The following is a 20,572-nucleotide window of genomic DNA, read 5'->3' on the forward strand; positions in this document are numbered from 1 at the left end:
AAGCCTAAAGTCATTGTAAAATTAATTGTTTTGTTTAAATTGTGGACAAAATTGCTTTTTCAAAATTTCAATTTGGAAGCCTCCATGGGGGAAATCCCCTGCAAATAGTGACAGTTGACAGGTATGCTCATTTACAAGCCCCCCCAAGGAGCAATTTGTGAATGCCTTGCGCAAATACTTAAGTTCTTTGTGCAATCAGTTTCTTTGTTGAATTAATGAGATGATTATTGAACTCTAATAAAAAATTATGAGCTAACCTGGGAAAAATCATTAAAGGCATGTTTTTACATTTCAAAACTTAAGATTGTGGAATTGTAAAAACAAATCACTTATACAAGTAAATTTTTGTGAAAATTAAGGGGAGATCATTCAAAAATTATAATTCACTTATAAAAGTATATATTTTTTACCTCTTCAAGTAAAAACAATTACTTATACAAGTAGTACCCCGGACTGACAAGTGAGAGGTTTAGCTAGCTATAAAACCAAGTTTAATCCACAACTTATTACATAAGAAAATGCCTGTACAAGTAGTACCCCTGACTGACAAGTGAGAGGTTTAGCTAGCTATAAAACCAAGTTTAATCCACCACTTATTACATAAGAAAATTCCTGTACCAAGTCAGAAATATGACATATGTTATCCATTCCTTTGATGAGTTTGATTTTGCCATTTGATTAGGATCTTTCTTTTTTGAAGTTTTGTATTTTTGTGATTTTACTTTTTGTTACTAAATAATTTGCTAATTTTTAATGCTGCTTTTTTAAAATTGTTTTTAGAAATCAGTATTTTCTAAAATGTATAGTTTACTTTAAATGCAGGTCTTTTTGCAGGATTCTGGTCCCAACATCTCTTTATCAATGATGACAGATCTGGTGGACTATTCGTAGAAATTTCTGGTCTCTTGTTCAACCTCACTCTTTCTAAGATCTAAAAAAATTAGAAATAATGACTTTTTTTTCAGATAATTTTATGAGGTTTTTATTCATGCAAATAATGAGACTGATTTTAAGTGTGGCAATAATAAGAACTTGCATTCTGATATCAGATAGATATATGTGCATGCAGCTTTTCATGAAATAGCAATAATCTATCTCTCATTTTTGTTAATTTTTCAAACTCAAAATAATAATATAAACATACAATCATTTACAGTAATCAATTTGACAAAAGTAATTGTCATCAATCTCTAAGTCTAAACAGTCCAAGGGAGATAATCTTGTTTTCTTCATTTAGATTGATGCACTGTATTATTCAAACTAGTGTTAGATTGATGAATTACATTGTTGGTGTTATGCACCGATTTCAGCACTATTGGCGAGAATACAATGCACAAATAGGTCTAATGGGATTCATTTAAATAATCAACAAAACATCTTATATAATCTAAAAATAATACTGTGGATTCAATATTATTCGTTGGATACCAATTATCAAGAAATCAATTATTCACAAAAATACAACTTTTCCATGATCCACAAATATTGGTCTTTACAAAAAATGGTGGCCTGATTAACATTTCTTTTCTGCTCCATATAATACTGTTATAACTGAGCTCAAACAAATCGCATGCAAAATTAATTCATCATGAATGCACCCTGCATGAAATAAAAGCATATAGATCTACAAGATTGACACTTACCTGAAACACAGAACAACCATCATAAGGATGGCTCCTCGTTAACATTTCCCACAGGATAATGCCGAAGCTATAAACATCTGCTTTTGTTGTTATCTCCCCTGTTTCCAATAATTCTGGTGCCATCCAAGTTGGCGAGCTGCACATGCTTTTCTTTTTTGATAATTTTGATGCTTTTAAATCAGCATCATGTCTGAAAACAAAATAATAATTTAAAAAATTAGATGTGGTATTATGGTTGCCAAAAGATAACTATCCATAGACCAAGGAACAAAGATTTAAACTAATTTGTAATTTAGTAAAGAATAAAAGACAATATAAATGCAATATACATATATTAAAACAGCCTTAAAAATCTTAAAAATTGTTGGAAAATTAGTTCATGCAGAACAAAATCCTAGGTATCATTTTACAGTTGTGAACCAAAAGTCAGCTCAATATCTACAAGAATATTGCGACAGAATTTTAAGTTATTTCATGAAATGTGGAAAACTTTTTTTTTGGTGTCAAACTTGAATATCAAAATCAAAAGGCATAATGAAAGTCACTAATGGAGCAGGAAAATACAATATCCATGTATATGCAAGTTTTAAGGAATCCAAGAAAATTGATAAAAAAAATGAAAATAAATGAATCCACAGTAAATTAAATGTTTGAAGGAAAATATAAAATTAAAGATAACAAATGTTAATATTTTCAAGTTTTACCTAAATTTAGAAAATCCAAAGTCTGCTATCTTAGCTCTGCCACTACTATCCAGAAGGACATTCATAGACTTGAGGTCAAGATGTAGGACTTGTGGTTTGTGTTGATGCAGGTAATTCATTCCTAGAGCGATATCATGTGCAACTCCATAATATTCAGCATGATCCATCGACTCACTGAAAATAATTATTTTGGTGTAATGTATTTGATATTACAAATTTATTGTGAAAAGGAACAAAAATTGTATCTTTCAATAATTTACTTTATTTGAATTTGTCTTTGTCAAGAAACAGTACATAATCACTACAGCTATATCATTCTTGATATGTGTTCAAATAACAAAAATGGTAACACGAAAAAAACAAGAATGTGTCCTCAGTACACGAATGCCCCACTCGCACTATCATTTTCCATGTTCAGTGGACCGTGAAATTGGGGTAAAAACTCTAATTTGGCATTTAAATTAGAAAGATCATATCATAGGGAACATGTGTACTAAGTTTGAAGTCGATTGGACTTCAACTTCATCAAAAACTACCTTGACCAAAAACTTTAACCTGGAGCGGGACAGACGGACGAACAGACAGACAGACGGACGAACGGACGAACGGACGCACAGACCAGAAAACATAATGCCCCTCTACTATCGTAGGTGGGGCATAAAAACAATAGGTAAATATGACTACTAAAATGGAAAATGGAAAAGAAAGAATGTGTTTAAGAGTCAACAATCCAACCAAAAAGCAGAAAATACCTGAAGGTCACCAATTGGACTTTCACACAGCGAGAAAATTCTGCACCTGGATGCAGGCATCAGTTGATCCCTATTCAATGAATGTCAGAAGGTAGGAAGGAAGATTTTCCTCCTGGATAGGGTTCATCATTCATTAATGGCTGTATGCCCATTTCATGTACTGTGGATTCATTATTATACATTGGATACCAATTTTCATGGGTATTGTGGGTACAGATGAACCATGAATTAAAATATTCCACCAATAACAAATTTTCAATACTATAGGCTTTGTATGCAGAGATTTGGAAAACCAAGTATCCATGAAATGCAAATTTTCAGCAATCCATGGAAATTAATACCCATGAAAATAAATGAATGCACAGTATGTAAAAGAAATCCAAGAAGGTATATTGGTTTTGGGCAGGTTTAGTGGACTAGCCCTTACCTGATCAACTATGTTAATGTCTACCTGTCTCAAATAATAATACAGGAATTAAATTTTGAATGGGCACAAACTGTCAAATCAATCACCTTCTTCTGATATTGATGTAAAAAGTCGATGTTAGAAAATGTTTGAACCAAACCAAGGGCACATAACTCTTACTTTACAGATAAAGTAATATATACTTTTTTACATTTTATTTTTGAGGGGATCAAAAGTTATTAAAATTTTACAAGATATGGCATTTTAAGTTGTTGCTACAGGACAATTTATATTTTCAGTAAGGTTAGAGTATTGATCGTGTTTGAAAACCCCACTATACCTTATAGATGAAGAACAGCAATAACAATGTTATTCATTTGCTTTTGTTTTTTTCATGTGTGTGTGTGTAATGATTTTGTGTCAGAAACTGATTACCCTGTTATATCAATATGAAAATAGTGCTGCCTTTCACTCTTCTTGCAGATATTTTCAAACGCTTGATTAAAGTCTGATGCATTTCTACTTTTACATGTACAAGATGCATCTTAAAAATATTCACAGATAAACATATCATGTAGACAACAACTTTCTCCCAGCTTTTTGTAATATTTCCCAGAATATAGCACAAGTCTCACCATTTTGGATCATGTAGATAATAGTAAAGACTGCCTCTTGCCATAAACTCTAGTACCATAAGTGGGAATTTGTCTGTAGTACATACACCTATCAGTTGTACTACACGAGGATGATGCAGCTCCTTCAGAAGACTAACCTACAAAATATAAAAAGTTTGAATTTATTTTATAAACAGCACCTCCCTCAGTGGTGATTAACTTGCAGCATGAGTGCCATTAGCATGAATACTGTAAATTCAGAAATTATTGCGTGCATTTATCATTGCAATTTTGTCATTTAAAACTTAAATGTGATTTTAATGTTTACGATTTTGAGAATAATTCATATACAAATTTAAAAAATGTGAGTTTATATTATTGCTTTTACAACTCTGTCAAATTTTTCGCAATAATAAAAACCTCGCAATAATTTCTGAATTTATAGTACTTTAGCTGCTCAACCAAGTTTTACCTGTTTGTTGTAAAAACTAATGGCGGCAGTGCAATCTGGACCGCATTTTTTCACAATTCCCACTTCATGAGCCTCTGGCCTTTGTTAGTCTTGTATGATTTTTAATTTTAGTTTCTTGTGTATATTTCGGGTTTAGTGTGACATCCATTAACACTTTTCTTTTACAGGAATTTTAACATACCTCTGCAGCAAAATAGTTTTTATCATGTGAAGTCAGAGGAATTTTAAGTTGTTTTATGGCTACTTCTGCTCCTAGACACACACCATGGTATACTCTGGAGAAAGTTCCTTCTCCAACCAAATCTGAAGGAAAAGTAGAATAAATCATTTTGATAAATTGTGCTTCATCTGATGCAGCACTGCTTTCATGGTAAAAATAAGATATGGTATGATTGACAAAAGATCAACTATTGACCATAAAGACCAGACCTTTCCTAGTGTCTAAAAAATCTTAACTTTGCAATAATTAAAATAAACAATGGTAATTTTTTTTAAATTAAAAAAAAAAAAATTTAGGAAAATAAAAATGCATGGGTCCAAGGGTGTTTCTATTGACAATAAATAAGCAACTAATTTTCTTTTCTTCATTATAATACAGGTTATTAGTTTATAAACTTTGAACACAAAATCCCTACATACAAGTTAACTGACAAAACTTAATGACTTTTAACATGTAGCAAAGGATCACACCTTACTACAACTTTTAAAGAGGCTGTCCAAGTAAATATCAGGCAAATCCTATTATATGGGTGGCACAACATAATTTTTTTCCCACTGAATATTTGGTTCCAATGCAATGTTTATATCATACAAAGGATATATATGTCAAAGATATTTTTGAATCAACAGTGGATGGCTCAGAAAATGATTTTAAATTTCACTAACAATGCAACCAATTTAAGTACAAAATGAAGAGTTATCTCCCCTTTTCAGTGAATTTTCAGTGCTTTCTATGTATTTTTTTCTCTTTATTTGTTGCAGTTAATAAAAAAACAAAATTTAACTTTGAGACAGAATAAATTTGTGATATGAAATAGATGAAAAAACAAAATATGTCATGTGCCATCCACTGCCTGGTTTTTCCATGGACACCCTCTTAAAGACATTCCTTAATCTATTTTAAAGCAGAATGTTGTGCTATATTATGGTTCCAAATCTGTGTACTGTGGACTCATTATTTGTGGGGTACCAATTTCATTAAATTCATGGTCATACAGAAAACACAAACTTAAATATACAACAAGGTAAATAGCCTTTTAAACGATCTTTAGCAAAACCACAAATTAAAATTCCCACACAAATATACCTTGTCCCCAATCAACAAAAGTGAGGGAAAAAATCAGAAAACAAATGAAATAAAAAGCACAGCTGTGAGGTGGTATCAACAAGTTATATACTTAATATAAATGGGAAACTACTGTCATAATTTGACCATTAACCATATTGTGAAATACAGAAACAAAACTTTCTCTGAGACACAGCTTAGATAAGGTTAAACTATACTTGTTCAATAGTTACAAGAAGTCAAAGATAAAAACAGTTTTCCTGTGTTAAAACTTCAATATTTCAGGTGTTTTTCTCTCTATTGTTTTGGGAGACTTTTTCTTACCTGTTGCATCAAACATGATGTCATCACTGTTAATCTCTAAAGACTTCAAAGGATCATTGACCTTTAAAAGTTCCGGTGACCTACAAAAAAAATCAAATAGACACTGTAGATATTCTGTGAAATAAGATAGTTTGTTGGTGTTTGGATCCACAACATTTAAGCAGTTTCAAACTCAGTGAAATAAGAATAGCAGAAGGTTAAGTTTAGTTATGAAAATTATTGAGATGGCTATTCTTTAATTGATTGACTTATGATGTTTGTGTGTAGATGAACAGTCTCACCAAATATGACAAACTATGGAAGTCTAGAAATCCAATAAATTCGAAGAAAACAGCAGATAAAAAAATGTCCAATCTGACATGAAAGGGGACATAATCCATGCAGTTCAATTGTTAAATTGTGGGTTTATTATGTTTATCATTTACACTCTCCTTCTGGAGGCAATAGAGAATACATATACAGATTTGCTTAACTTGTGTTCAATACATAAATAACTGGTATAGAGAAGCATCTTTTTTATATAAATGTAACAAACATTCTTGTCCAAGGTTAGGGGGAAGGTTTGGCACTAGCAAATATGTTTAACTCCTCTAAATTCTTTATACCTGTCCAAGAACAGAAACCGGTAATTCAGTGGTTATTGTTTGTGTCGTTGGTTTTCTGTTTTACTAGTAATCAGGCTGTTTTCTAGTTTGAATTGTTTTACATTTTGTCATTTTGGGGCCCTTACTATGTATTTCATCACAGGATAGAAAAAACAGTAACATAATAAATTTTTTTAATAAAAAAGTTTACAAGCAGACAAAATAGTACCTAGTTGGTCTAATATCCTTCTCTTTTTCTATCTCACTGATAATGTCCTTCCCTCTAACTGACATGGACACTGGATATTTGGGCTCCGTACCTCTGTGTTTCTGTTTTATTTTAGGAGGTTTTGTATCCTTTATCTGTTGTTCAATCTCTTCCAGTCTTTGTTGGAGTCCTTTCACTAAATCCATCGTAACCATTTCACCAGACAAGGCCTTGTTTTGTAACTCTTCAATCTGAAAAAGCAGAAATATACTTTGATAGTCTTGTATGATTTTAAATTTTAGTTTCTTGTGTATAATTTGAGTTCAGTATGACATCCAATATCACTGAACTAGTAACATATTTGTTTAGGGGCCAGCTGAAGGACTCCTCAGGTTGCTGGAGTTTCTCTCGCTGCATTGAAGACCCATTGGTGGCCTTCAGCTGTTGTCTGTTTTATGGTTGCGTTGTTGTCCCTTTGACTCATTCCCCATTTCCATTCTCAATTTTAATAAATTCATAAACGAATGAATAATAAATTAGAATAGTAATGTATTTTTATATTCATTGACTTGTACATGTTCTAACTATTGTTCTGATACCTAATTTCAAGATTTTTTTTGCAGTTAATATCCAGATTATTATTATTTTTAGCTTGTATTAACATATAGATAACTATAACACTGAATTGTTTCAAAACCAACTAAACAGTACTGGATATTTCTTTATAAAATATGCCCTGCTTTTTTCAAATCTTTGTAGAAGTATTAATGAACTATATACCTGTGTCTCTATTGTCTTTGTAGAAGTATTAATGAGCTATATACCTGTGACTCTATTGTCTTTGTAGAAGTATTAATGAGCTATCTACCTGTGACTCTATTGTCTTTGTAGAAGAATTAATGAGCTATATACCTGTGTCTCTATTGTCTTTGTAGAAGTATTAATGAACTATATACCTGTGACTCTATTGTCTTTGTAGAAGTATAAATGAGCTATCTACCTGTGACTCTATTGTCTTTGTAGAAGTATTAATGAGCTATATACCTGTGACTCTATTGTCTTTGTAGAAGTATTAATGAGCTATATACCTGTGTCTCTATTGTCTTTGTAGAAGTATTAATGAACTATATACCTGTGACTCTATTGTCTTTGTAGAAGTATTAATGAACTATATACCTGTGACTCTATTGTCTTTGTAGAAGTATTAATGAACTATATACCTGTGTCTCTATTGTCTTTGTAGAAGTAATAATGAGCTATATACCTGTGACTCTATTGTCTTTGTAGAAGTATTAATGAGCTATATACCTGTGTCTCTATTGTCTTTGTAGAAGTATTAATGAGCTATATACCTGTGACTCTATTGTCTTTGTAGAAGTATTAATGAACTATATACCTGTGACTCTATTGTCTTTGTAGAAGTATTAATGAGCTATATACCTGTGTCTCTATTGTCTTTGTAGAAGTATTAATGAGCTATATACCTGTGACTCTATTGTCTTTGTAGAAGTATTAATGAACTATATACCTGTGACTCTATTGTCTTTGTAGAAGTATTAATGAGCTATATACCTGTGACTCTATTGTCTTTGTAGAAGTATTAATGAGCTATATACCTGTGACTCTATTGTCTTTGTAGAAGTATTAATGAACTATATACCTGTGTCTCTATTGTCTTTGTAGAAGTATTAATGAGCTATATACCTGTGACTCTATTGTCTTTGTAGAAGTATTAATGAGCTATATACCTGTGTCTCTATTGTCTTTGTAGAAGTATTAATGAGCTATATACCTGTGACTCTATTGTCTTTGTTGAAGTATTAATGAACTATATACCTGTGACTCTATTGTCTTTGTAGAAGTATTAATGAGCTATATACCTGTGTCTCTATTGTCTTTGTAGAAGTATTAATGAACTATATACCTGTGACTCTATTGTCTTTGTAGAAGTATTAATGAGCTATCTACCTGTGTCTCTATTGTCTTTGTAGAAGTATTAATGAGCTATATACCTGTGACTCTATTGTCTTTGTAGAAGTATTAATGAGCTATATACCTGTGACTCTATTGTCTTTACTTCATTTTCTCTTGCAGACTGATACCTCTTGCCTTGACCAGTGGGTAAAAAGTCACCTGAAAATAACAAATATAGTCTGCTTTTATCTAAAATGTATAAGCTAATTAGGCTAATTTGGTTGAAATTCATTGGAAATTAACATATAAGTGGGTATGATTGTGGTCTAAGCGATGTAGGATTTGCCGTTTTTTGTAAGCGTGACATGTGAAAGTCAAATTATTGCGCTGTGAAAACAGGAAATGAAGTCTGGCTGGTACACAGGAAGTTACAAAAAAATGAAATATTGCTTGCATACATAGTGTAAGTGGGGTTCAGGAATCTAACAAAACAGTAAACAGGATCCAGGATAGGAACCCCCAATGAGACCCCCATATAAGGGGAGCTAACTGCGTATTTTGTTATCATTCTAACAACAAATTATTTAGAGAAATCTCGAATTACCAGACACACAGATATTAACAACCCATAAGGATTTTAATCATGAATTAATGAACCATTTCACCTCATTTTCATTACATGTAATTTAACTCCATCCCTTAATTTTCTTTATGTTTCAGAATTTAACTTACCAGGGAAATCTGCACCAATATAGATTGGTTTGTTTATACTTTGTCTGACGTGTCTTGATGACCTGGGTCTTGGTCTCTCCACAGGTCTCTCGTCCCTCTTTGGGGTTTCTACATAATCTGAAAAAAACAAGGTAATTGAGTATTCTACAAGATAGTGTGAATTCATTTATTTTTCGTTACTTCAAAATTTTGTAGATTCAGGAAAACTTGTTTGTTTGTGGATGTTTCATTTCGTGGTCAAAGTCTACATACAGCCGCAACATTCTAAATGGGCTTGTCCCATAGTCAGGAGTCTGTAATTGAGTGTTTGTTGTTGGTTCATGTCTGTCATATATGTTTTTATCATTAATCATGATAATTGTTTTGCTACAAATTAGGCTATATTTTTTCTCAATTGAATTGTCTCACATTAATCATGTTAGGGCCTTTTATAGCTGACTATAATTAGTATGTATTTTTCATTGTTGAAGGCTGTATGGTTGCCTATAATTGCTCACATCAAATTCATGACCAAATTTAGTCATAATGTTTTATGGGAAGAGAGCCCTACCATGATAAATACCATTGTTCTTGTTGACAGGATCTAACACTGTGACAGATATTAGTTTACTGATGTCCTGATCAAGTTCTGTTATCACCATCCTCTCCTGCTCATAATCTCTGTCTAATTTATCTACTCGGCCATCATCAATGTCATCTTCCTCAATTTCAGCCTGAAATTTATATCAAATCATTTCAATTTTCCAGAAACTTGTCAATCTAATAATCTATTGAATACTGGGTAACCATAATAGTTTAAAAAGTGTACACAAACTCATTTTGATTGATTAATTAGCCCTAAATGATAGAAATTTAACCATTGGCAACACATTATTTTTGTGCCTGTATTCAAATATTGAAATACCCACTATCTGTAATGAAAATACACATATAGAATTTATAAGAAATTTTCAAAAATGAGTGTTAGACCTGTGGCCAAAAATTTGTATCTTGAAGATAAGAAGTGCTGAATTACCAGGCTTGTTATGGTTCACACCTGATTTCAAAATAAATGCAGTATCTTTTAGTATACCTGTTGCCTATTTTCATGCCTTGCTGCCATTTCATCTCTCTGTACTTTCTTTATTTTCTTTACTTTTGTGTGTTTTTCTTCCTTTTCTATAATCTGTTTCTGTTTTTCATTAAACTTTTTAGCTGCTGCTGCAACTCCTATGAAAAGTACGGTAACCATGGTAATAAAGGAATGAAGTCCATTTAAAATTACAAACAAAACAGTTGACCAGCAAAACCATAACATATACATGCAATTAAATGAATATCGTTTGGTGATATAACTGTCCATAGTCATGATAGTTCTTTGACAATTTTATATATGTATGCTAAGTTAACTCTGGGTTTTTTTTTAATTTCAACCTGTTTGTTTATCAGAATTTGTATACACTTTATACATTTGTATATAAATTATTCGCCTCATTCATAAATCATTTGTGGATTTCAGAAACATCTTCATATGCCTCACATGCCTCATACATGTCATGGTTTTCTAAAATGGTTGTATTGTAAATGTTTTTTATTTTGAGATTCTTTGATAATTTCATCATGTTTATTGTACATACATGTATGTCTGTTACCATGGTTACAAGGTGTAGATTGTTGATATTCTGTGTTCTTCAATGTATAAATGTAGTGTGATTGACAACTAAAGAAGGCTACTGACTTTTTAAAACGTGAGCATTTGTCTAAAGGTATTCTCATAACTTTGTAATGATAAAAAGCAATAAAAGGCCATTTTTTGCTTCTAGTTCCACAAGTTCGTGATAGTACTTTTAATACTTAGATTCTTTCATATCAATTATATAACCTGATAACATTAACATGATTAACGTGTTTATAAAACATTGCCTCTAAATATATTTGTGCTTCAATTTTGAAAACTGAAAACACAATTTTAGTAAATTCCATATTTTATTCATTGAGCCTCGGTTTTCATGGTCTTTTTTTTTCAAGCCCAATCCATTGAAAGAGGCATCTAAAGTTTTTTCTTTCTTTTTTCTTAATTCAATGAATAAATACATTTGTACAAAGAGTCACATTTATCAGTTTACGTGTACTTTCCCAAAACCTAACTTCCTCCATCCTCCTTAAAGTGATATATGATAAGTATGCTATATTTAACATGTATTATATCATGCACTTTAATTTTTACTTGTACAGGTATCTTGTGTTAATCAACATACTCAAGGCACTTCTCAAAATGTCAAGTGTAACTAGACCCTTAGTGTAAATTATCAATAGTCATTACATATTACATACACCTACAAGTCATATTCTTACTCAAGTTACTAGGGGTCTGGATTAGGTCCTTCATTTCTTTAATCTTTGGGTAATTTTTCTCTATTCTTTATAACTTTCCCCATTTTTTTCTTTTCTTACATTTTGCACTCATTTTTTTATTTTTACTTTCCATCCTGTTTTTCTCACTTCTTTATTTTTGGTTGATTTTTTTCTGTACATTACATGTAGATCAATTATTCTGTGTTCTGAAAACCGCTTCTAGTCTAATCTAGACCCTCCTTACTCACATGTCTCATGAAACTTTATTTAATTTCATAAAAATTAATCAGCAACATCAGATGTTTCTTTTTAAAAAAATATTTTATAAACTGGGTCTTAAATAACTTAATTAAAATAGTTATTTAAAAAAAATGTAAATATTATAAATTAAAATTCTATATTTCAATAGCCATGATAGCCTGAATAGGCAGCGAGTGATAGCCACATACATTTTTTTATCAATGGTAACTTCAGTCTTCACGCTGAGTGGCAGCCCTGGCAGCCCAGGCTTGTAAAATTGCTCTCGGGCCTGTAGAGATCATATTTACAGGCCAACAGAATCTAACTAAAAATTTTCAAAAAATGAGCTCTGGGCCTGTAGATTTAACAGTTCATCGTGAAGACTGTAACTGTGCTGGATATGACGTATGGCTAGTATCTACATGTATGATATTGCTAGACAAAATATTTTCATATGCAACCAGTCATACCAGTGAGAAATACATTAAAATGGGACACAGTTACAAAATTACATGTATGTGAATAAATAATCATGATAATGGTATGCATGCTATGAAAGGGATGAATATATATATTTGTAGGTACCAGTATATTTTTAAAATGTGGAATTCTTTGATGTGTTACTTTGCTGCCAGGAAATATGCAATATGTTGACATGTATCTGAACACTGTTGATTCATTTGTTTTTTCATGGGTACCAATTTTCATGGATTGAAAAAAAATCATGAAAATATAATATTTTCCTGTGTACAACATCCATACATCATGTATATTTGATTTCTTGGCTTTGCCATAGTCGATACACAAATTAAATTTCTGTGAACATCTGTATTTGTGGTTTATACTTAGGCCTGTTCACTAAAATCCACAAAAACTGGTACCCCAAGAATAATTACATGAATCCACAATATTATATTACATGTATTATGTCAGTGAATTATTATTATAGAATACTGTGATGGGACTTTTAATTCAGCATACCTGACTACTTGCTACTAACAAATAAACACATATACTTCAGCTGTTTAAAATTATATAGCGTTTGTCATTTCAATCAGCAATGTTATAAATTTTGATGCTTAAAAACTAATTAGTTGATACTAAGCCAACAAAATCATGCTTATAGTGCATTTATTTCATGTGTTCTTGATTCTATTCATACTATCTTACAATAACAGTATTTTACATGTGCTACCCTTCTGTTCTTCATGTTGAACATTCTATTACACACTCACTCGTAACTATCTAAACTTATTTCAATTATCAAATATATAAAACATTTAAATGTGATTTATTTTTTTATTTTTACTACATTTATAAAACCCATCCCTTAGTAATTTTCAATAAAAACATTCTGAATGAAAGACATATCTGAATTTACAGTAACCACTTCTTAAAATCTATTTAAAGCTTAAGTTTCAATATGCAAAATATTTTTTTTAAATTTAAATACCTTCTTTAGCCTTCTTCTCAGCCCCCTGTGCTGATTTGGCTCTTGGCCAGAGAACAGGGGTATTCTTAGATTTGCCACTCCCTTGTCTATTCAGTGTGCTCTTTTTTCCACCAACCTCACTCCCCTGCCTGCAGAATGGACCCTTCTGTCCTGTTGGAGTATTATCACATTTCTTTTTACCTGGGACATCAGAATCGGCTGGTTTGTCTGCAGGTTTTGTCTTTCTTCTTACTGGACTGCTAGCTGGTCTCCTAGCTGGAGAATTGGACCTTTTTCTAAGAGATTTGACTTTTTCATCATTTTGGACTGGCTGATTGTCTTTATCAGCAATTTTTGGGGTCTCAGTATTTTGAACAGGAGAATTCACACTTTTTCGCACAACAGACATTGTATTGGATTCAATATTTTTGTCTTTCAGATTTGCTTTTTCTTTTTTCATTCTCTCTGCCATGCCATCATCAAGCGAAGCTCTCAATGCATCAGAAGAATACAAACTTTTCGACGCAGAGCTTGCAAAACTTCTAGATCTTCGTAAATTAGTCCTGGACTGATCCATATTACTTAAACGCTCTTCAAATGTCATACTCCTTTTGAAATCATGATCTGTATGCCCTAAAGTTTTAGATTGTCTATTCTCATTTTCTATATTTAAAACGTTTTTGAAATCCAGACTAGATGAAAGATTTTTGGTTGGTCTTACTTCCAATGAGTTTTTTGTTTGTTTTAATTCTTTTATACCTCTGAGAATTTTATTCAATGCACCAAATGCTGTGATTCCTATTTCATTAAGTTGTAATGCTGTTAGCTGAGAAACCTCATCCATATCCATTTCATTTTCGGCAAACATTTTTAAATACTTTTCCTCTTCCATAAGTCCTAAGCTTTGAATCCAATCTTTCACATGAGGATCACATTTAGAAATTGTTTGCTCTCTATTGGAATTGTTTGATTCATTTTGACTAGGCACCACATTATCTAATGAACCTGATTTTGGTACTAGGTCTGATCTTTGGTTGCTAGGTAACTGATCAGGCCTTTGGTTGCTAGGCATTGATAATATTTTAAAAACTTCATTATCTCTGCACCTTTCTAATGCTTGTGAAGGTTTAATATTTGTCTGTTTTAGTTTGGTACTTGGAGGCTTCCCTCTAAGTAGCCCATCATTTAGTAATTTCTCTGCATTTTGATTAGTAATATTTGTCATATTTTGTACATCATCAAATTTGTTATGCTTTGATTTGTCTACATTTTTTAAAGCTGACTGGAGTTTAACAGGAGTTTCATTTGAAATTTTTGAAGAATTTTTATTTGAATCAAAATTTGATTTTAAATCTGAGTGTGTTTTAGGTGTACTATGCTTTCGATGAATAACACCTACACTAGCTTTTTCTAAAACTTTGTTCTTCAAAATTGAAACCTTTTCAGCCTCAATTTCAAAATTTGAATCTACTTTCAACCCATTGGTTGTTTTTGTCACATGGTCTTTCTGGTTTCCATGTTTACCTTTGTTGTCTTCATCATTAGCACTATCCCCATTTTTGCTATGGATAGGAAGTCCTGCAGATTTTGCAACCAGTTCATTCTTGTTTTCACTTAGCTTTGAATTGACTTTGTCTTTTTCATTTTCTTTTTGATTAGCTTCATATTGTTTATTTCTCCTCTGTCGTCTTTTGTTTACTCTTGATTCTGGCACATTTTTTTCTGATTCTTCTAAATCATTTGCGGTCCTGTATGAATGTAATTTACCTGACCCCCCACGCTGCCAAATTGATCCTCCTATTTCTTTTCTAATAAAAAAAAAAGAAATGTAAAGCATATTATTAAAATAGAGAATCTTAACATCAAATATTTTAATAGAAATAAGAAGACATGGTATGAGTGGCAATAAGAGAGGGGGTAGGAGAGGTCCTGATCACGAAATCCCGAGCATAACAACACGAAATCCTGAGGTTCCAAATTTATAAATTTAAATCCCGACATTCGAAAAAAGAATTCCTGGATCCCTAAAGGGTCAATCCAGAAATCCAAAGCTAAAAAACACCCTATCCCGGAGTCCCAATTAAGGTTCTATCCCCCTCATGAGACAACTCTCCGTCCAAGTTTACAATGTAAAAAAAAGTAAACAATGATAGGTCAAAGCACAACCTTCAACACAGAGCAATGGCTCACACCAACAAGCTAGTTGTGTATGGTTAATGTTATGTCAACAACTTTAAACATTATGCTGTTTTATTCATGTATGTGTATTTAGTAAAGGTATTTTTCAATAGACATTGATACATATCATGTAAAAAAAAGAAATTGTAAGCCGAGAATCAGAATTCAGATTTTAATGTGTATTCCAGAACCGTTTTTAAAATGACTTTATTGTTATATAGGACACTTTCGAGTTATGTTCTTCACCAGAAAAGTTCCTCAATATTGTGTGCTTGTGTGATGTTATTAACCAGATAGAGAGGATAGCCTGTATCCCTGCTCTATCAAATTTCAATAAGTGTCTTTGTGATCGTCATTATGCAGGATAAACTAGAAATAAGTTTTTTTCCGTAAATACTTAATCACAATTCCCTAATATTAGCAGATTTGAATAACAATTTTAAGAATTTAATTTGCCAAATTATTTGAGCAATATAGTGTTGTCTATTGTGTCAGCTTTACTTATAACAGTGCCAAAAATGACCAAAAAAAATAATAAATACTTAAATGCAATAATAATAAAAAGTCTTTTCAATAGAAAATCATGTAAACACAAGAATACAAAACCTATTTTAACTTTATAATACTGCAAAGCACTCATACCTTTTTTAAAAGGTTTATCTTATTCTTACCTTAATAGACCTCTAACACTAGTGTCATTGTCATGTTTGTATCTTTGATGTAGGATGAGAGCATCCTCTAGGGCCTCTACTTCAGCATGAAGCTTCTTACTTTCTTTTTTCAACTGGAATAACCTAAAGAAAATTACAAATACTTACAACTTTTTCTCAACTTCTATACAATTTAGAAACAAAACTAAAATTCTGAAAAGTGGACTCCATTGAAGACCTAAAATAATATTTGTAGCACTAAGTATATCCTCCACATGTGATTCAAGGTCTCTGAAAACAGACAGTATGTGTCTGATGAGATGCTAAACAACTATGAAGTCATTCTTTTCATGCTTTTAAGAAGATTCTGTGAAAAGAGTGATGGAAATATCATATGGACAAACCTTCAACCCTCCCACATTCTGTATGTGCCTGTCCCAAGTCAGGAGCCTGTAGTTTTGTGGTTGTTTTTGATTCATGTCTTTCATATTTGTTTTTCTTATAAATTAGGCCTTTAGTTTTTCTCAATTGAATTGTTTCATATAAATTGTCTGGGCCTTTTATTGCTGCAAACATGTTCATTGATGTTTCTTTGTTAAAGTTTGTAGTTTCTTATCATTGCTTATATCCACTACATTTAAGGTGGTAGACCTTGGTTCAGGGAGATTACCCTTCAAATCAGTTATGTAAAAGTAAACTTTCATCAATGTATTTTAAGCATTTACCTGAAACAGATTGAAAATAATCTATGTAACCTAGAAGCTTGGAATATATTTATGAAAATGGTTGACACAAACATACTAATGATTTAAAGAGTTATTTCCCTTAACCTAGGTCTACCTCTTTAAACTTGGTTGAATAGTTGTCTTCTCATTGGCAATCATAGCACATCTCTTTATATTTATATAACTAATCATCAGGAATTTAAAATATTCAAATTTTTGTTCAACCATCTTTCTTTGAACGTTCAGTAAATGTATATATATATTTTAAAACATATGTTCATTTCAACATATGTAAAAGTGGGTAAGTACAGTTGTACCATATTTATCTTCCAGATTTATATGTATACTTACTTTTTGTCATTTTTGAGTTTTACAGATGCCATCCTATTTCAATTTTCTAATCTGTAAATAAAATAAATATCAAATAATTATAAAGATAGATGGATGTTTAACAAATGGTGAGGATTTTTCGAGCATATTCAAGATAGGAAGCTGTTTTCTTTCCCAAAGATTTATAATACATACATTATAGTATATTTATGTAATGGTACTATTTGTGGTATATAATATATATCCCAAAAAAAAAAAAAACCTGGTTTTAAGGTTAAGTTTACTATATTTTCTTCCGACTTAATTACATATACCACATTTCAAAAAACTTACTGCACAGATCTAAGAAACAAATTTAGATGTAGGTTAAGTTGTGATACTTTGAGTACTTGATATATGCAGTACAGTTTTGCTCATTGTGAAAGGTTGCCTTTCATCTATATACAGTAGCTTACTTCCAATTTTTATTAGGCTCTTGTGATAATCATACATGTTGTTGTTTCATTGAATATCATACTATAGCTCCTTTCTTTCATATTAATGCAGGGGTAAAGATGTATAATTAAAATCTTTTTATTTTTACCCAGGAGGCTTCTTTTTCTTTTGTAAATAATTAACAGAATATACCATCATGTACAAATAAACTAATCATGCATAGACATGATTGATAGATACATTTACCAGGATTATATCTTTGAACATCAGACCCCCTGATAGCCTACAAACATGACAAAAGTCACCTTTATCATGTTTACAATTCTTTGATAAAAAAAAAGCTCAAAAAAAGTAAAATAAAGTATGACCATTGTGTGAGTGACTGAGTGTAATCAAATTAAAAAAAAAGAAAATTCAATATAAAAATAAAAGTGTGGTTGGAGCAGGATTAAAATTATGGACATTCTATAGGTATAGGAAGATGTGGTGTGAGTGCCAATGAGACAACTCTCCATCCAAATAAAAATTTATAAAAGTAAACCATTATAGGTCAATGTACGGCATTCAACGCGGAGCCTTGGCTCACACAGAACAACAAGCTATAAAGGGCCCCAAAAATTCTAGTGTAAAACCATTCAAACGGGAAAACCAACAGTCTAATCTATATAAACAACGATAAACGAAAAACAGGTATAAATTACATAAACAAACGACAACTACTGTACATCAAATTCCTGACTTAGGACAGCTACAAACATTTGCAGCGGGATTAAACGTTTTAATGGTACCAAACCTTCTCCCTTTTTTCTAATACAATAACAAATATATATTTCACAGAATTTTCAATGCAGCTACGTGATTGGAAGATTTTGAAAATACCACGGGAGTAACAACGTTGTGTTTAACCTATAATAGTATACAGTCAGAGATATAACTCTATAGGGATATTGCAGGTAATAACTTGTGTGTGTTATTACAGATACTTTCACCTTAAATTTTCTAAATCTGTAATAACATAAGCTTGTTATTTGTAAAATTATTTCATTTATAGTGGGCTCTAGGGAACTCTTGAGACTTTGCGAAGAAACTAAATGCATAGTCTTGATAACTAATTTTTTAATTAAATTAATACATTTTTGATTGACCATGGTAAATCAATGAGTCGAGGCTATAATAAATAAGATAAACTTAGCTGTGATAACAAGGCTTAGTTATTAAAGGAATGTAACTTATTATAAGACACTTGGGAATTACTGAGAAACTTGCGTAGAACCTCAATACATGCTCTGGTCATTGTTTCATACAATAAATCAAACTACATTGTAATTAAGCATATATGTCTGAGCAAATGCTTTGAAGTGATATAGAGAAGCTGTGATAACACCCTTTAGTTATTACAGGCATATTTTTTCTGTAATAACATATAGGTGTACTATGGAAAATTGGCAAACTATGAACTGTTATATCTTTAAATAGTTAAGTATACATAAAGCAAAAAGTAATATCAATAGAACTTTTATACATTTTAACTAAACTAATGATGTATTTTCTCCCTTTGAAACATGTAACATACATATGTTATCACAGTTCTTTGAATTTTTTGTCCACAATAACAAATGTATGTTATTTTCCTGTAATAACCCTATATATATAGAGAGAGAGAGTTATATCCCTGACTGGTATAGGGTTGACATCAGTGCGAGACGTAGCCTTAGCATTTGAACATATTTAATGGTAAACATTATGGTTTGGTTCCTTCTTTTTAACATTACGATAGTTATTAGTTGATTTATAACTGCCATTTATTGTTTGTTGTCTTTTTCAATATTATAAAACACTTACTGACTGAATATTCCTGAAAAAGTAAGCTTCAGGACAATAGTTGCTCCTTGATAATAAACTTACTATTCCACTCATACTCAGTCAATAAGTTTATACTGTTGAGTGGTGATTGATTTACCCAACATAAGTACAAAATGCTACATCACAGGTGTAAAACCTGTTTCATCAATGTACCACTTTGGACATATAATGAAAATAGATCATCTGCTTTCACTGATATACCCTTTTTATCCCATATCTCATAATTTCATAAAGTTTCATTAAAGTGATTTAAACAGGTGCATGTTTATATCAAGTACATGTATAGTCATTGTCATTGAATCAGCTGAGACTGCAGGATCATGCATGAAATTGTCCTCAGAAATAGCTCGTAATTCTGATATGAGAAAAAGCTCTTAAATGGATTTTTGGAAGGTGTAGGTGTGTGATATAGAATTCAATAACAATAGAACCTGTTATTTGCAGGCATCGTTGGTTCTTTAGCAGTTAATTAGAGACAATGACAAAGTTGTGTACATTCGAGACGACGAACTCTTCAATAATGAAAAGCACAAAAATAGATCGTTAACGCGACATCTCGCGACAAAAATTCAACTGCAAGTCCAACAACTCTATATTTCCCGCGTTTTCTACTAGATTTCTCATTTTCTTTTTTTCTTGCCGTAGGGCAAGCTGACCAAGGTTCGGACAGTATCACTTTCCTATATTTTCTGTTACAAATTTTACACTACTTCAACGATGAAAAACATCTTTGTGTGTTCGTTATGT

The 20,572-nt window shown here is 31.5% G+C and overlaps 1 protein-coding gene across 3 annotated transcripts in view; it reads right to left on the minus strand.

Moving 5' to 3' along the window:
- Positions 1 to 20,360, minus strand: part of LOC143042751 (uncharacterized) — a 30,558-nt gene extending 10,198 nt beyond the window's left edge. For 2 of the 3 annotated variants that reach the window (XM_076215206.1, XM_076215204.1), the window contains exons 1-15: positions 20,257 to 20,360; positions 17,549 to 17,599; positions 16,494 to 16,616; positions 13,666 to 15,452; positions 10,711 to 10,847; positions 10,189 to 10,351; positions 9,639 to 9,755; positions 9,049 to 9,125; positions 7,014 to 7,243; positions 6,201 to 6,280; positions 4,773 to 4,894; positions 4,141 to 4,277; positions 2,348 to 2,521; positions 1,644 to 1,833; positions 812 to 931 (exon numbers count right to left, since the gene is read on the minus strand). In XM_076215206.1, the coding sequence (XP_076071321.1) occupies positions 812 to 931; positions 1,644 to 1,833; positions 2,348 to 2,521; positions 4,141 to 4,277; positions 4,773 to 4,894; positions 6,201 to 6,280; positions 7,014 to 7,243; positions 9,049 to 9,125; positions 9,639 to 9,755; positions 10,189 to 10,351; positions 10,711 to 10,847; positions 13,666 to 15,452; positions 16,494 to 16,616; positions 17,549 to 17,580 (3,489 nt within the window). In that variant the 5' untranslated portion in view covers positions 17,581 to 17,599; positions 20,257 to 20,360. The remainder of the gene's footprint in view (positions 1 to 811; positions 932 to 1,643; positions 1,834 to 2,347; positions 2,522 to 4,140; positions 4,278 to 4,772; positions 4,895 to 6,200; positions 6,281 to 7,013; positions 7,244 to 9,048; positions 9,126 to 9,638; positions 9,756 to 10,188; positions 10,352 to 10,710; positions 10,848 to 13,665; positions 15,453 to 16,493; positions 16,617 to 17,548; positions 17,600 to 20,256) is intronic. The other variant, XM_076215205.1, reaches the window with a different exon arrangement.
- Positions 20,361 to 20,572: the final 212 nt, after the last annotated feature.

The sequence above is a fragment of the Mytilus galloprovincialis genome, chromosome 8 (genome assembly GCF_965363235.1).
Source record: "Mytilus galloprovincialis chromosome 8, xbMytGall1.hap1.1, whole genome shotgun sequence".
NCBI classification, from domain to species: Eukaryota; Metazoa; Mollusca; class Bivalvia; order Mytilida; family Mytilidae; genus Mytilus; species Mytilus galloprovincialis.